Below are 14,357 nucleotides of genomic sequence, written 5' to 3' on the forward strand. Positions count from 1 at the left end.
CTTTTAACAGGGAAAAGAAGGTGGAAGAAACCTCAGGGAGAGCCACAGAGGAGGGATCCCTCTCCCAGGACGGACAGACGTGCAATGGATGTCACGTGGACATCCAGCCCAAGTACAGTCTATTATAAGCTAACTGGGTGGCAAATGAACATTTATCTCAAGATGACATCATATTCTATATTCCCACCCCGATCATTGTGAAAGTGTATTCATATATGAATTCATTATTTGACCTGCTGTCTTTCCAGGCCAGCATTCAGTTTTTAAGCCTCTGTCAGGAGCTTTTGGGGAGGAGGACACCCCAGCCTCATTTTTAATGAAAACATAAAAACATTCAAATAAAGGCAATTGAAAATATTAGTTATCAAATAATTTTACAAAGGAAATACTAATTCACATTACTTTATTATTAGATAAATGAATTAATTTGTAAACGCAATTTATTGATGTTATTTGCTACTGTATAATCAGTCATTGATAAATAAATAGCATTTTTAACCATCTCTCTGACATATGGCCTCCCCTTCTGTAATTTGAGATCCAAATACAAAACAGTAATGCATTAAGATTAAGTTTTGCTGCGTCCCTCCCAACAGGAAGTTAAAACAAATGAGTCACCAAAGAAGATATCAGATATAGAGCTGTTAAAACAGGGCATATGTATGGAATTTCAATATGTATATAGCCCTGTGCTTGTCCAGTAGTGTATAGCCTACAAAAAAATAATGGATGGGTTTCCCAAACTGGGAAATTCTTGTGTTAGATTAGAACAACAAGGTATCTGGCACATATCACACTAAACAAGAAAAAAACAAAACAAAGAAAATATGATGATTAAAAACATACAAAAAAATACATAATACACATATATAATTTTTAAATAGACAATAGTCAAAAATAATATTTATAGTTATTATGGCTTCTTTTTACACACACGGAGCAATAATTATACATGCACACTTGCAATAATATTTACACAAACACTACATACAGTAAAAGTTGTTACTTCACTGCACCTTTGAATGTATATAGGTTTAGTTTTCTATTGTATTTGTATTGTATTAGACTTTTTTACAGTAAGCTCTTTCTACTTTTATATCAGTTAAACCATCGCAACATGGACCCTGTGTTAACTTGCATGTGACAAATACAACTGTAATGTTAACGGTCGGGCCGTTAATAGTTAGGAGGAGCAACCATCATAAAGAAAACTACAATCATGGCGTCTAATATAGCAACAATACCTGAGTGTGATCAAAAGTAGGATTAAATTGAATCCACTTGAAATATGTGCATGTATGTGTGCATGTATCTTCGACCGTTTAACACCAGGCAAGGACTGTTTTTGTCTAAATGGTCTAAACTAAACCTTTTCTCAGAAGGACTTCATTTCCCATCAGCGTCCGTGAGTGTTGCGTAGGCAACAGCGGAACCATGGAAACAGAGCAGTCAGTGCAGGGACAGCTCAGATCTCTCGGTCGGACTGGACGAACGGTGTCCGCTCAGCCCGTCCCCACTGTCATCCTTCACCAGTTCATTTCTGCGTGTCCACTACGTTGTTACGACAGACAACTCGCTTCCATCGGTGAATTCCTCTTTGGTCGTCATTATCCGGCGTATTGAGCTGGTTTAACTTTGCTAAACCACCTCACCGTTCCTCGAACAGCGCTGCCCAGGTGGAGCCTGCCAGCTTCACACAGGATGCTGGAGTCGATCAAAGTGACAGGTAATGTTTGTCTGTTTGTCAGGTAATGCTCGTTTCCTCTGACTGTAGCTGCTCTGCTTAACGGATTAACAACATGTCAGGAGCGTTGACTTTGACTGCGGAATCATATCAGTTTGGTATAATATAATAGACGATCACATCAGCTGAGAGCTGGGTGATCGGTTGCCCATCTGATCTGAGCACACAGAGAGACAGTGACGCTCCGAGGTGTACTTTCCTCAGCTCTCGTGTCATCACCGTGCTGCTGTGCTCATTAGTGGATTCTGCCTCAGTGCTCCTGTCTGATCCGAGGCTGCTCTCAGCCTGACGATGGACCAGGCTTCCTCAGCAGAGCCCTCATGACTCTTGTGCTGTAACAACCAAGAGACACGATGAGAGGAATATTCACTGTGACAGACTTGTCATACAGACAAAACACAAGTCAAGGATATGTAAACTTAGGTCTGTTTGAGTAAAATCACATCATTATGCTGAAAGCAAAATGGGAAGAATGACTATCAAACTCATTATAAGTTCTTGTATCAGTATCTTTATCACCTTGTTTTAGCTTGGTCCTGGAATTAATCTAATTTTATCCTGGCTTGATAAGAGGATTAGTCTATAGCTATCCATAAAAAGTCTGCACGTGAATGTGAATCTGAAGTAATCACTAGACATACACACTGTCCTCTCTTGATGGTTTCTCATGTTATTCATTTCAGAAAGACTTCACTGGCCCAAAGTAGAAATGTCCAAAAAGTACATTTTAAACTCTACTGACAGGGCACTGAGTCCAAGCCAAGTATACCTGGAGAAGATGTCATCCAGTGTCTTCAAAGACCTCTTCAGCAGTGGCTCCAGCAGCTCATGCATACGGCTGCAGACGGGGGAGGACGAGTGGGAGAGCCCAAAGCAGTCTCTGTACAAGAGGCCAAAAGCATCAGTGAAATGTGCTGCCACACTGGGTAAAAGGAACCATCCAGGCATGGGTTTTAAAAAGGTGCGTGCTCAAGAAGGTGGTGGTGGTAAACCTGCACAGACAAGTTGTGTAATCTCAGGCACCAACTCCAGTTTCTCTAAACCAACACGGAGCATCGCAGTAATGGGCAGCACTATGAGCATCAACCCTCGTACAAAACTCAGGAAGATGTGCTACCCCAATTCGCCTCGCACTAAACTTCCATCGTTGCATAAAGCAGCTTTCGTGGGGGAAGTGGAAAATGCCAAGAAAATCTGCATCCTTACAGCCATCAAGCCTTCAAATGTAGAGAAAGAGAAGGTCAAGTTTTTTACGTCTGACTTCAACTACAATCCACAGTTTGAGTACAGCAACCCCATCTCTCCGCTTCTCTTGGCACGACATAATAATGCCTCAGATCGCTTCCTGACACAGGTAAGGAGTTTCCACCAAATGTGTTTTAGAGCAATTACATTTTTCTGTTTGGTTCAGTTGTATGCAAGCAGTTAAGAGCAAAACCATCTAGAGCTGGAATAGCAATCAGTAAAGCACATCCCTTCATCAAAGGCCAACAGTCCATATATATGCCTGATTTCTTTCAGATCCATGAATTATTCTCTGGGAAAATGTAAAAAAAATCAATCTCATGATGTTAAAGGTCTGCCCCTTAGTCGGAATCCACTGCAATATTTAATTGGTTCTTTATTTGTCACTAAGTGTCATGGAAATCTGTTCTGTAGATTGTCTAGTCTTTATGAACTGTTGTTGGTCTTCCAATGTGACCAAGGACACATTTTGCATTTATAACGTGAAAAAGGTGTGGTTTAATGCTTGCATGGTCATCAAGACTAGAAAAGTGCTATATAACAACCATAACCAGACCACCTCCAAATGTGCTCTGATCATTTGGATCGCCTGAGCTGTCTACCGGTCGATTGGATCACTTGCAACAGATATCAGGTCTGAACAAGGCCTTTGTTGCTTGATTGTACGACAAGTAAAATAACACGAAAGGGAAAAGTTGCCTGCTTGCACGCTGCAAATAGGAGAGTACAAGTAGTTTCTGACCAGAAGCAGTGACAGGTCATTAACCTAATCTACAACAATGCCCATCGTGCATGAGGTTGGTGCTTAGCTGAGTCAAGCTGGATACAGCGATCACAGAGACATGATGCTGGAGCTATTGAATGACAGGGCCAATTAGAGCTGGTGGGAAGTGGCTGGGATGAATTAGTTCAGGGAACAAATGTGTAAGCCTTTGTGTCTCAAAACAACACTTAAAACATGACTTCATGTTCAGTGAATAGCCTAAGTTGTAGAAGAAACACGATACTCTCAAAACCATATTTCGTATTTTTGTACTCCGATCGCCCCACTAATGTATGGGTGTATCTTTTTTTAAATAGAAAAACATCCTGGTGGTGTTCAATTTCAGGCTCTCTCAACATTACCACTTTGTGAGCTGAACAGGAAATGTGTGAGTGAGCTGAGTAGGAGATGCAGTAAGGCAATACTGTGGAGGATGCTCGGGTTTTTCTGACTGCCCTATTTGGTCATGTTTTCTTCCTCTGTGCCGAATTCTGAAAGTGGACTGTCACTTTAACCCCATTTGTCTCATAGTATGATATTTATTGTATGTCTAATAATAATATAAATAAGTCATAGAAATGTGGAGCAGCCTCTCTGACATAAATGTACCGTATATTCTGACTGAATGTATTCAATGTGAAGCAAAAAGATTCAGCAGTGTGACTGGTAAAAGTGCTCACTGGATAAACATACACCCCTGTCTCTCCAACCTCAAGAAGTAATGTAAAGAAAGTCTGACCACCAGGTCTTTATTTTCCTAATTTTTTGTTTGATCCGCCTTTGTCTCTGCAAGCCATGCATCCATGTGGCAAGTGCAACTGGAGAGGGGTGACACTCTAGGTTTTTACACTGCAAACTCCCTGTTTGGGACAAACTATTGGTGTGAGCAGTTCTTTTCAAAACTGACTCTTAATACTCAGCTGCGTTCAAGACTGACACACCCAAACCTGGAAAACCAGCTTGCCAATGTGATGCCGTTCCAACCATTTCGTGGCGTGATATACACAGATCAGCTAAAAAAATGTCCGGTTGTGGCTGATCAGTGTATATATAAAATAATTAAGTATGGTCCTGAAATTATGTCATTGAATTTAAGATATATGCTTTGACAGGAAAAAAGGGGACAGGGACAGGGGACACACTGCAGTGAAGTCCTCCACAGTCAGAAATTCCAGGCCTGATAAACATAATTATTTTTGCATGGCTTGATAATGGATGTTTCCAAATCCCTTTGCCAGGTTTCTATCACGAGCAAAAAGTATTTTTAGATGAAATAATGTCATTCAGCATAAAACTTTGTCAGTTATGGAGTGAGCATTTACCAGCACCATCCTAGGAGCTGTAAAGACTTTGTTCTTTTCTGAAGGAAACATGGAGAAATGTGAGCAGTTTATGGAGGAGAAATTAAGGGATGGAGACAGGAGAATGTGACATATCCAACCATAGAGGGAGGTCATTCCATGAACCAGCAGGAAAAGCCAAGGCTAGAGTTCTGAGACATTTATCAGGCACCATTTTCTCAACAGTTCTCTGAAGCTTCAGCTTCACCTGGATTCTAGCCTTTCCCACTCACTTCTTCTGGTGTCTCCTGGAACTTTGTTGGTGGAGGAAGTGATCTTTCATTGATGATGTGATACAGATGAGTCTGGTGATCGTGCATGTAAGCTGCAAGTTCATCATTAACATAAAATAAAGCAGAACACCTCAGCATACATCAGACAAATCGAGACTGGCAGGCAGCGGTTAAGCCAAACACAGACACCATCTTGAACTAAAGAAAGATAGTTTGTAAAGGTGGATTGATATGAGAGCTCCTTCAGCTGGAGAAAGTACTTATCCAACAAGAAGAGAAAAGTTTATTGTAGTAATTAGCAGATCCAGACTGATAAATTGGCCAAGTTGATGAATTGACTGATATGAAGTTGGTGCAGTCATTCTTGTACTGGTGTTGGTCATTTTAGAAGAAAAACTGCAGAACATAAATGCCAAACACTGGAAACAGTGTCTCCATTACATAATTAGACCATCATAGAGCACTAATAATACAGACCAGTAATGCACACTCTCAAAGATCAATATTAGTATTAGACTCAAAGATCCAGTGTTGATCAGGCTCAAACTATTATGCTCCAGGACAAGGTTAATCAGGGAATCATTGTTTTAAGAGTGATAAAAAAAATGTAACCTTATAAGAAATAGAAGCATAACAAAATAGACAGGTATTGGACCGTGACCAACTGTAATACCTTGGGAAACCTCAGTGGATGAGCCCTAAGAGATAGATTGCTATTTGTGAATATGGGCTGTACAAATAAAATTTGATTGATTGACAAGGATTTCCCAGTTAGGACTTAATTGACCTGTGAAAAATATCACAGTTTATTGTTTAATGTCTGTGACTAATTATTTCTTCTCTGTTTAACTTTGTTTTAGCTATGTTTTTGCAGTTGTCTTTAACTATTAATAGTCATACGTCGTGACGGCTTGTACATAATGAATTTCTCATCTCTTTCAGGCAGTCCACATCATGGAGCTTGCACTGCAGCGATATGGCAGCTATGAGAAGTTTGAGCAGGTCACTGGTGGTAATCTCCTTACCAAGAGTCGCATCTGGCACAATGTCAAGAAATACATGGAGAAGGAAGGCTGCATGGGGGAGGTGAGAGGGGACATGGTGTAAGCGGACGTTTCTAGAGTGTTTGCAGCACAATCTCATGTTTTTGTGGCTTAAATTTTAGTGTGTTGTGGAGCCTGGTATTTTACTGTGGCTGGCCTCTGCAGTCTGTGTCATGGTGGATTTGTACATCATCATTACACAGCAGCAGACAAGAGGGCATCAAAGTGAATGTGCCTCAGGGAAAAGTGATACATGGCAAAAGCCGCCACACACTGAGGTCATCAGACCAGTTTGCTTTTGTGTTTATGTAACTAACAACCAATGTTACATCACCCAGTTAATAATGTTTCACTGAACACATCACATTATGGGTGCATGCGTATTTACATATACTGGTTACACAGTAACTTTGCATTTAAAACGTTTGCATTGTGGTCAACCAAGGACTGAGTCTTAGAGAACTAGATCAAACTGGGTCCCATACAGGCTTCCTGTGAGTGGGGCTTTTGTCTCATCTTTCTCTTTCCTTTGCCCTTTCCTCTCATTGTCTCCTCTCTTCTCTCTCCAAATGTGTCCTCCCATGAGCTCTGTCTTCGAACACTAGACCCTCTTCCCTCTCTCTCTGGGGAGATACAAAAACACACTACTGATATAGATGAGTTATCTTTCAGTGATATCAGTTCTGTTTTTTAGCGGTTGCCAAATTAAGTTCTCAGCAGTCTACATGTCTGCAGCGCTTCACTCCGCAAACATTAGCTCAGCTGCACCTTTGCAGAGTCTAACTTAGCCGTTTTCATGCATGACCTGCTGTGTCTCACATCGACTTCTCCTGGATTTCTACGGACTAGATTATATATGCACCTCCTCCAGTGAAAATCCAGAGGAACTGCGGAGTTCGGTACATGTCTAAAAGCAGCAGCCTTAGTTTCTTGTGGCAAATGAGTCTCTCCTGGTCTGTGAGAGCTGTACCAGTACAGTGCAGCACCCACAAGAGTGTATGCCATTAGTAACAGTCATGTAAGTGTGTAGACAAGCGTGGGTTGTTGTGGTGTAGTGGTGATTAATAGTTATGAGAGGGAAGATAAATGGTAAATGGTCTGTGTTTATGTAGCACTTGTCTAGTCTTGATGACCATTCAAAGCACTTGTTGGAGGAGACATACAACCACAGTGCTGTAATTGTTGCTAACACAAGTGGGTGTCAGTTTAATAGACACATCTATTATTGTATATAATCCATCAATTACAATATAAGATGCTTTAACTCTGTTACCACTCACTAATGGAAACAGCTGTCGTTTAACATTCATTTGGTGTAACCTGGGTTCTAATTGAAATAGTTCTCAAATGTGGATGTTCTATCGCTGTTGTGTTGACAGATAGTTGTCCAGGTGACAGATGACCTCCTGTCCAGAGCCTCCATGACAGTCATGAACAGCAGACCCACACTTACCATCAACATCTCCACTGCGCGAGAGCACTGGCTGGAGGGCATGCTGAGGCATGAGATTGGTGGGTAAAATAGTTTAAAAAAAATAGAAATTAGATTTTTTGATTTTGTTTATCAAAGGATAACCTCCCTAATCACAGGTATGATTGGGGCCATCCAGTCTTGATATATTGATCATCTAAATCAGCAGATCATGGCAAAGATTTAATTGATATTGCAACTAATAAAGTTGGCTCGAATTTGAACTTGAATACAATTGTATAAATTATCCTTATCCTGTTCCATCAGGGACACATTATTTCCGTGGAATTAACAACTGCCACCAGCCGTGGAGCAGCAGTGTGGGACGGAAAAAGCACAACCTGAAGCCCCTAAATCCGACAGAGGAGGGTCTTGCCAGCATCCACAGTGTGCTGTTTAGGAAAGACCCCACTCTGTGGCGTGCTGCCCTTCTCTACTACACTGTCTACCAGGCCAGCCACATGTCCTTCTCTCAGCTCTTCCACAACCTGGGACGCTTCGTCCAGGACCCCAACACCCGTTGGGACTACTGTGTCAGGGCCAAGAGAGGCCAGACCGATACAGCACAGCCAGGTTACTCTGTCAATGAACAGGAACTGAGATTCATGCAGCTAATGTTGGGCTTGATTACGTATCTAATTTAGAGTCATACATCGTAACACTTCTTCTCTTAATGTTCGCATGTGATATATTTAAAACAACCTTTAAAAGATTAATATGAACCTTTTAAAATGTACATTTGTCAAAGTTTAATTGGTCATCTTCACACCTTATTAATTTCTCACATTGCAGGGTGCTTCAGTAAAGACCAGGTCTACCTTGATGGCATCCTGAAGATTCTGAGATACAGAGACAAGATCAACTTCCCACTACTGATGGCTCTAGGAAAGGTGAGGAATCTCAACTATCTCTGTTATTGATTGTGGTTGATCAGACTTACACCAGTTGGATGCTGCTCCTCGCCAATTTTTTCTTTTTTCTTCAACCACAGTCACTGGATGAATTCAAATGTCCACCCTCCAGATTTGTGGAGTGAATCTTTGCAGACTTCTGTTACCCCTTTTCCTTCAAAGTGAATTGAGTTCCGGTGCTGGGCTGCTGCTGGTTCAACTTGCGAATCAATTTGTTTTTCCATGGGCTAGAGCCGCGTTAGAGCCATGTTAGTGTGTCACATGAACATCGCTGTCTACGTCTCTACACCTCAACTGTATAAACACACCAACAAACTGGCACTTATTACATATTATATTAAAAAACATGAATCCATTAATTCAGCCCAACCTTATTCCCCTAGCTCTCTTGCTTGTGCTGACACACAGACAAACACTGACTCAGCTGACGTCTCACAACATTGATTTGTTTGAAATTGAAACACTCAGTTCCTTTAATTAGTAATGAGTTGGTGCCAGCCTGTAACCAGTTTTTCTGGCCAAGAGCCAGTTCTTTGGCCATCGAAACACTGGTTCCAGATTTGGCTCCAAATTGTCCCTGTAACTACCTTGGCAGAACCCACAGTTCATGATCATAAGTACAAGTTAGAGTTTAGATTTGCTGGTACATCAGAAATCCGATTAATTTCCTTCTTCACCATGACAATCTGCAACATTAGCATAACTGTTGATATTACACTATCTGACCCTTTGTCCTGAGCAAGATCCATCAACTTTGCACACAACAACCTACACAGTGGTAATTAATAGTGTACTTGTTCCTGATACCTTCCAAAGCAGTTCAGATGCATAGTGAAATAAAAAGAAAGCAGGGTTTATTGGAGCTTACCTAACCTCTCTCAAGAGGAATCAGAACATGTCCTTCTGCTTCAGAAGAGCTGAATCCACTGATGATAATAAAACTATGTTATAGCTATTGATGTTGAACATGAATAACTGCATGTTTGTTATAAAATCAGTCCAGTTAAATAGTTCTCAACAAATATTTACAATATTCAAAAATTTGGAGTCTGACATTGAAATTTTTTGTGTGCATCCATAAAGAAGGTTGAATCCATTGCCATGGTTTTTCTGTGGGCTCAGGTGTCATTTGAAGATGTGGACCGCCTGAAAGCCGTGGCTCAGATGGAGAAGATTCGCATCCCTCACTTCATGCAGGACCAGGCGAGGTATACCGAGCAACTGACCAAAATCATGATGGTCAACCAGCTGACTGACGAGGAGCTCAAGACCATCATCTGAGCCTGCTTCATTTTGCCTGCACAATCCTGATCAGGCCTGAATAAAAGCTGTCAAACTACTGTCAGCTGTCACCTGCATGCCCCTAAAACCACTAGTCATCCATGTAAATGGTTTGTATACCACTCAAAGCACTTTACGGTACAGTTTGCCACTCACCCATTCACGCACACATTCATACAGTGCATCTATTAGCAGCACTTTTTGTTCTATGAAGGACAATTCGGGGTTCAGCACTTTGCCCAAGGACACTTCGGCATGCAGATGGGGAAGACTGGGATCGGACTGCCGACCTTCGGTTGGAGGATGAATGCTCTACCCCTTAGCCACAGCCACCCATGTGCATGGTTCTAGATGCTATATTGCATGCAGGACAGACTTGTGTTATATTTTCTCATAATTAAACATTGGTTTTGGCCTAATAATACTTCCACTGATGCAGTAGATCACCCTAGAATCATGACAGTGAGTTGTGTTTAGGGCTGAATAAAATTCAGAAATGTGAACATTTTATATATTACATTGCCAATACAATACATTTCCATTCTTAAGTTTCTTGCGCTTTCTTGGCCCAACTATACCAATACAGATACCAATAAGGGCTGTCACTCTTTAGTTTTCCAAATTTAAACCACCTTTCAGACATGGTAAATAACACAACAGCCCATGTTTTGTTCTAGTTTGAGGGCCAACGGTTTCACAGGCACAACATACATGCACTATCAAAGTGCTCCTGGAGCAGCCCCTAAATCAAACAACAGAGATGCTTACAAAAGGAGTGTGGCTCTTCTCTGCTCAGGTTACCATTATTCCATAACATCTTTCAAGAGAATATAGTTATATACGTTGTTCTTTTAAATTTTGTAACCTTTAACACCATAGATAAAAAAAATATAGCTGCCTTACAGTAATGCTGCCTGAGTACAGTGAATACAGTGAGGTAGCTGAGGCGCTGTTAACATAAAAATGTTATTTTTGTTATAGTTTCTGGTTTAAAAGGCAGTTACATTTGAATTAACTGAAGAAAACAGATGCTAATTGTTCCAATTCCAAGTTTAAAGAAGTAACAGCCCTATAATACAAATGTGTCTGTGTGTATCTATGATAAGCTAAGAAGAAGTGATGTGACAATGTATCAGTGCTGTTATGTTAATACTGTCCCCAAGCATTTTAACCTGACAGTGAAATTCCTAAATACCTGAATGCTTCAATGTTTGTGAACTCTTGTTCGTGAATATGGTGAAATGTGACATATGAAACATCCATGAGATTTAGCAAAGCTTTACCTAACACTAAGATATGGATTATGTGTCTCTCCTGCAAGTGTACTTACCTACAGTAGTGTTCTGTATCTGTCTCTGGGGTGAAGGTGAACACTTTCTTGCACTTAGTTCTCTGTCGTAGTGTGTCTAGTGTTGGGATTTTAAACGGACACTTGTTGCTCGAGAGAAGTATGGTGGACGCAGGATGGTGCAGCACTGTCACATAGAGGATTGTGAATTCCTGTCGAGCACCGTTCTGGTGAAACTGTTAGTGAAGTTTTGAAGGTGTGTTCAGTGAAGCCCTAGTTGTCTAATTGCACTGACTTGAAGCCCTGTTAGACTATTTGCACTTTCTTACCTTGGATCTACTTCGTCAACTGCACTGATATATGCAGCTACAGACAGATCTGTTGGATGCCTTGTGTATTTACTGTAAAACCTGATGAGCTTTTATGTTGCTTATACCAAGGATGACCTGATGCAAGGAGCATGTTTAACTCTCAAAGACCTCTTATATGGTACAGTTTAATAACATGGCATTTCTATGAGATGTTTTCTATTTGAAGGATTTTTTGTGATATGAGTAGAATCTATAAATAAAATGGTTCCCCTGCATAACCCACCCCCGCCCCTCGAGTTTTTGTGTGCTTTGCATCTCCCAATGTGTTCCTTTCAATTTGCACATCTGATAGTTAAAAGTTACCAGATAGTTTGCTCATTGGAAGCCATTGTGATTCCATGCATGTTTGCATCAAGGAATTTCCAGCGTCGTCATTAGAAAAAGGAGAAAATAACAATAAGCAACAATGTACATCAGATGAGAAATATATACAACCCATTCCAAACTCAAATCAAAAACCAAAATAAGAGATCTCAACCAAATACATGAGTAGCTTTCTGACAGAGAAAGACAGATGGAAAAGAAGAAATGACAGAAGTAGAAACTTGATAATCAATAGATGGTATTAAATTAACCTGAGACGATAAAGCACATTGAAGCACAGCAGGTGTTCACAGGCCACAGCAGTAAAAGTACCAATACAAGTGTGTAAAAATGACAAACGAGTAGTTGTATTTCAATCTGTGAAGGTGCTGAGGTAAATATCACCAAAATATCTTTCAAGTTATCAGGAGTACTTGTCTTGAAGTGAATTTGCTCCTGTGACTGATGCACTGTTATAATGATATAACACTAAATGGATTGTTCAAACATGCATCAACACCCTAACAGCATTATACTGGTGTATCTGCTTGAAGTGACTCTTAACCACATCATATACAGTTTGATAGTATAGTCCTCCAGAAGGCCACGTGAATCTGCCACGTGAATCTGCCACATGAATCTGCCACATGAATCGGCGGGGTTGTGAGATGATTGATGCGAGCAGAAAGAAGATAACACAAAGTTTTGTTCAACAAATCTGGTTAATAATCGGTCTTTTTCTGAATTACTGGACATGAACCTCTTTGAGCAGTAACAGTATTTAAATGTATTACACTGAAGATCAGCTAAAATGAAAATACTCAAGTAAATACCTCAAAATTTCAACTGAAGTAGTACTCCTTCAAATCCATTTCAATCAGCAGTGAAACCAGGATATGGATTCCATGGCCACAGGATGAATAACAGTAGATACAATCAGACATTTTCTACAGACTTTCAAATGTTCCTTTGTCTTGTGCAATCTTTATTATTCATCCCATGTATTTTGAGGAGAATGTTACGTGCAAAGAGACCTTGCTTGATTTCAGTGATGAATGAAAGAAATTGGGAATCATTGCCCATATGCAGGTGTCTTTCAGTTCCTGGGTATAATGTTGTGTCCAGTCATTGTGGCCATCTGGGCATTTGACTTGATCAGAGTTGATCCCATTCATGTTCTTCGAACACTAAGCCAAAATCTGCCTCACAAGGGAATGCAAAAATTAAATTTCCCTGTAGTCAAACAGTTCATTTAAAGCTGCATTGATATATTGTTTCCCAATGACCTTAAACAAGCTGCAGAACATATCATTTTTGGTGGGTTTGTCACTATGAATGACATCTATATCCACCCTTGGAATAATATCTGTACTATATAACTAGAATACAACCAGTCTTAATGGTTTGGTTATTTTAACAGTAGAAACCTAGTTCCAGTCCAAAGTTTTTTATCTATCTAGTGTTGGCATAGACTTCAGATGCTCAGGTTTACGTTGTTAGAATTCTAAATGGATTTAAAAATGTCTCTGCTTGCCAATATGGTTGAGCCACAGTTCATAATGAGTACAATGCTAAGGCTAAATATGTGGAGCCCTTCTCAGTGATCAACCGCAGGAAACTATAGTGTGTCACAACACATTGCTGGCTTCTTCAAACCCTGTCCGGAGGTGTCACACTTCCTATTCACTAGTGTCTGGTTTCACTGGGAAACTGGAAACCACTGAGTTTCAGAGTGGTGACTGATTACTCCAAGCAGTGACATGCCGGACAAAGGGTATTGGTCTACACATCAGGCCTCACTCTCTCACCTCCTCACACTTGTACCTGGAGTGATGGATACAATGTGCACAGAATAATGAAATGCAGATTACTTGGTTGTTGTGAAATGGCTCCACACCTCCCTATTGGACAGTGTATTTCTGGCTCAAAGAAACAGGGGAAAAAAATCATTTTTAGAAAACCACCTTTGAAGATTTGAGTTGCGTTTTAAATGAACCCACTGAACCAAACCTGCAGGTGTTTTTACCGTGGAGACACAAACAGGTCCTGATCAAACCCTAACTCTTCATGCTGTGAGGCAGCAGTGACAATCACTGCACCACTGTACTAATTCTGTCTTCTCATGTTCACCTTACTGGTCCACCCTGTCTGGATCACAGAGAACATTACTCAGACAAATAGAAAATAATGTTAAAACATCTCTTTCACAGTATTCTTTACATTCAAACAATAAACATTACTAGTAACAGTTATGTAACCATCATGTTTCAGCTCTGTCAGACTGGTTGTCATAACGAGAATAATGAGAGTGATAATGATGTAATGATGTTATTAATGATAGCAGCACCAGATAACAACAACAAC

General features: G+C 40.4%; 1 protein-coding gene across 2 annotated transcripts; it reads left to right on the forward strand.

Moving 5' to 3' along the window:
• Positions 1-1,421: 1,421 nt before the first annotated feature.
• matcap2 (microtubule associated tyrosine carboxypeptidase 2) lies at positions 1,422-10,165 on the forward strand. Of its 2 annotated transcripts, none has more exons than XM_020090396.2 (7): positions 1,422-1,726; positions 2,428-3,098; positions 6,268-6,411; positions 7,748-7,880; positions 8,107-8,412; positions 8,632-8,729; positions 9,873-10,165. In XM_020090396.2, the coding sequence occupies exons 1-7, from the start codon at positions 1,702-1,704 to the stop codon at positions 10,029-10,031; spliced, it is 1,536 nt and encodes a 511-aa protein (XP_019945955.2). In that variant the 5' UTR covers positions 1,422-1,701; the 3' UTR covers positions 10,032-10,165. The 2 variants fall into 2 exon arrangements, with proteins under 2 accessions (XP_019945955.2, XP_069371856.1); XM_069515755.1 differs by having other exon boundaries at positions 1,443-1,726; positions 2,432-3,098.
• Positions 10,166-14,357: the final 4,192 nt, after the last annotated feature.

The sequence above is a fragment of the Paralichthys olivaceus genome, chromosome 20 (assembly GCF_024713975.1).
Source record: "Paralichthys olivaceus isolate ysfri-2021 chromosome 20, ASM2471397v2, whole genome shotgun sequence".
Lineage (NCBI taxonomy): Eukaryota > Metazoa > Chordata > Actinopteri > Pleuronectiformes > Paralichthyidae > Paralichthys > Paralichthys olivaceus.

Coding starts and splice junctions, on each gene's coding strand:
- matcap2 (XM_020090396.2), top strand. CDS start 1,702: ATGCTGGAGTCGATCAAAGTGACAG. Junction 7,881..8,106: donor CATGCTGAGGCATGAGATTG/GTGGGTAAAATA, acceptor CTGTTCCATCAG/GGACACATTATTTCCGTGGA. Junction 8,730..9,872: donor TACTGATGGCTCTAGGAAAG/GTGAGGAATCTC, acceptor CTGTGGGCTCAG/GTGTCATTTGAAGATGTGGA.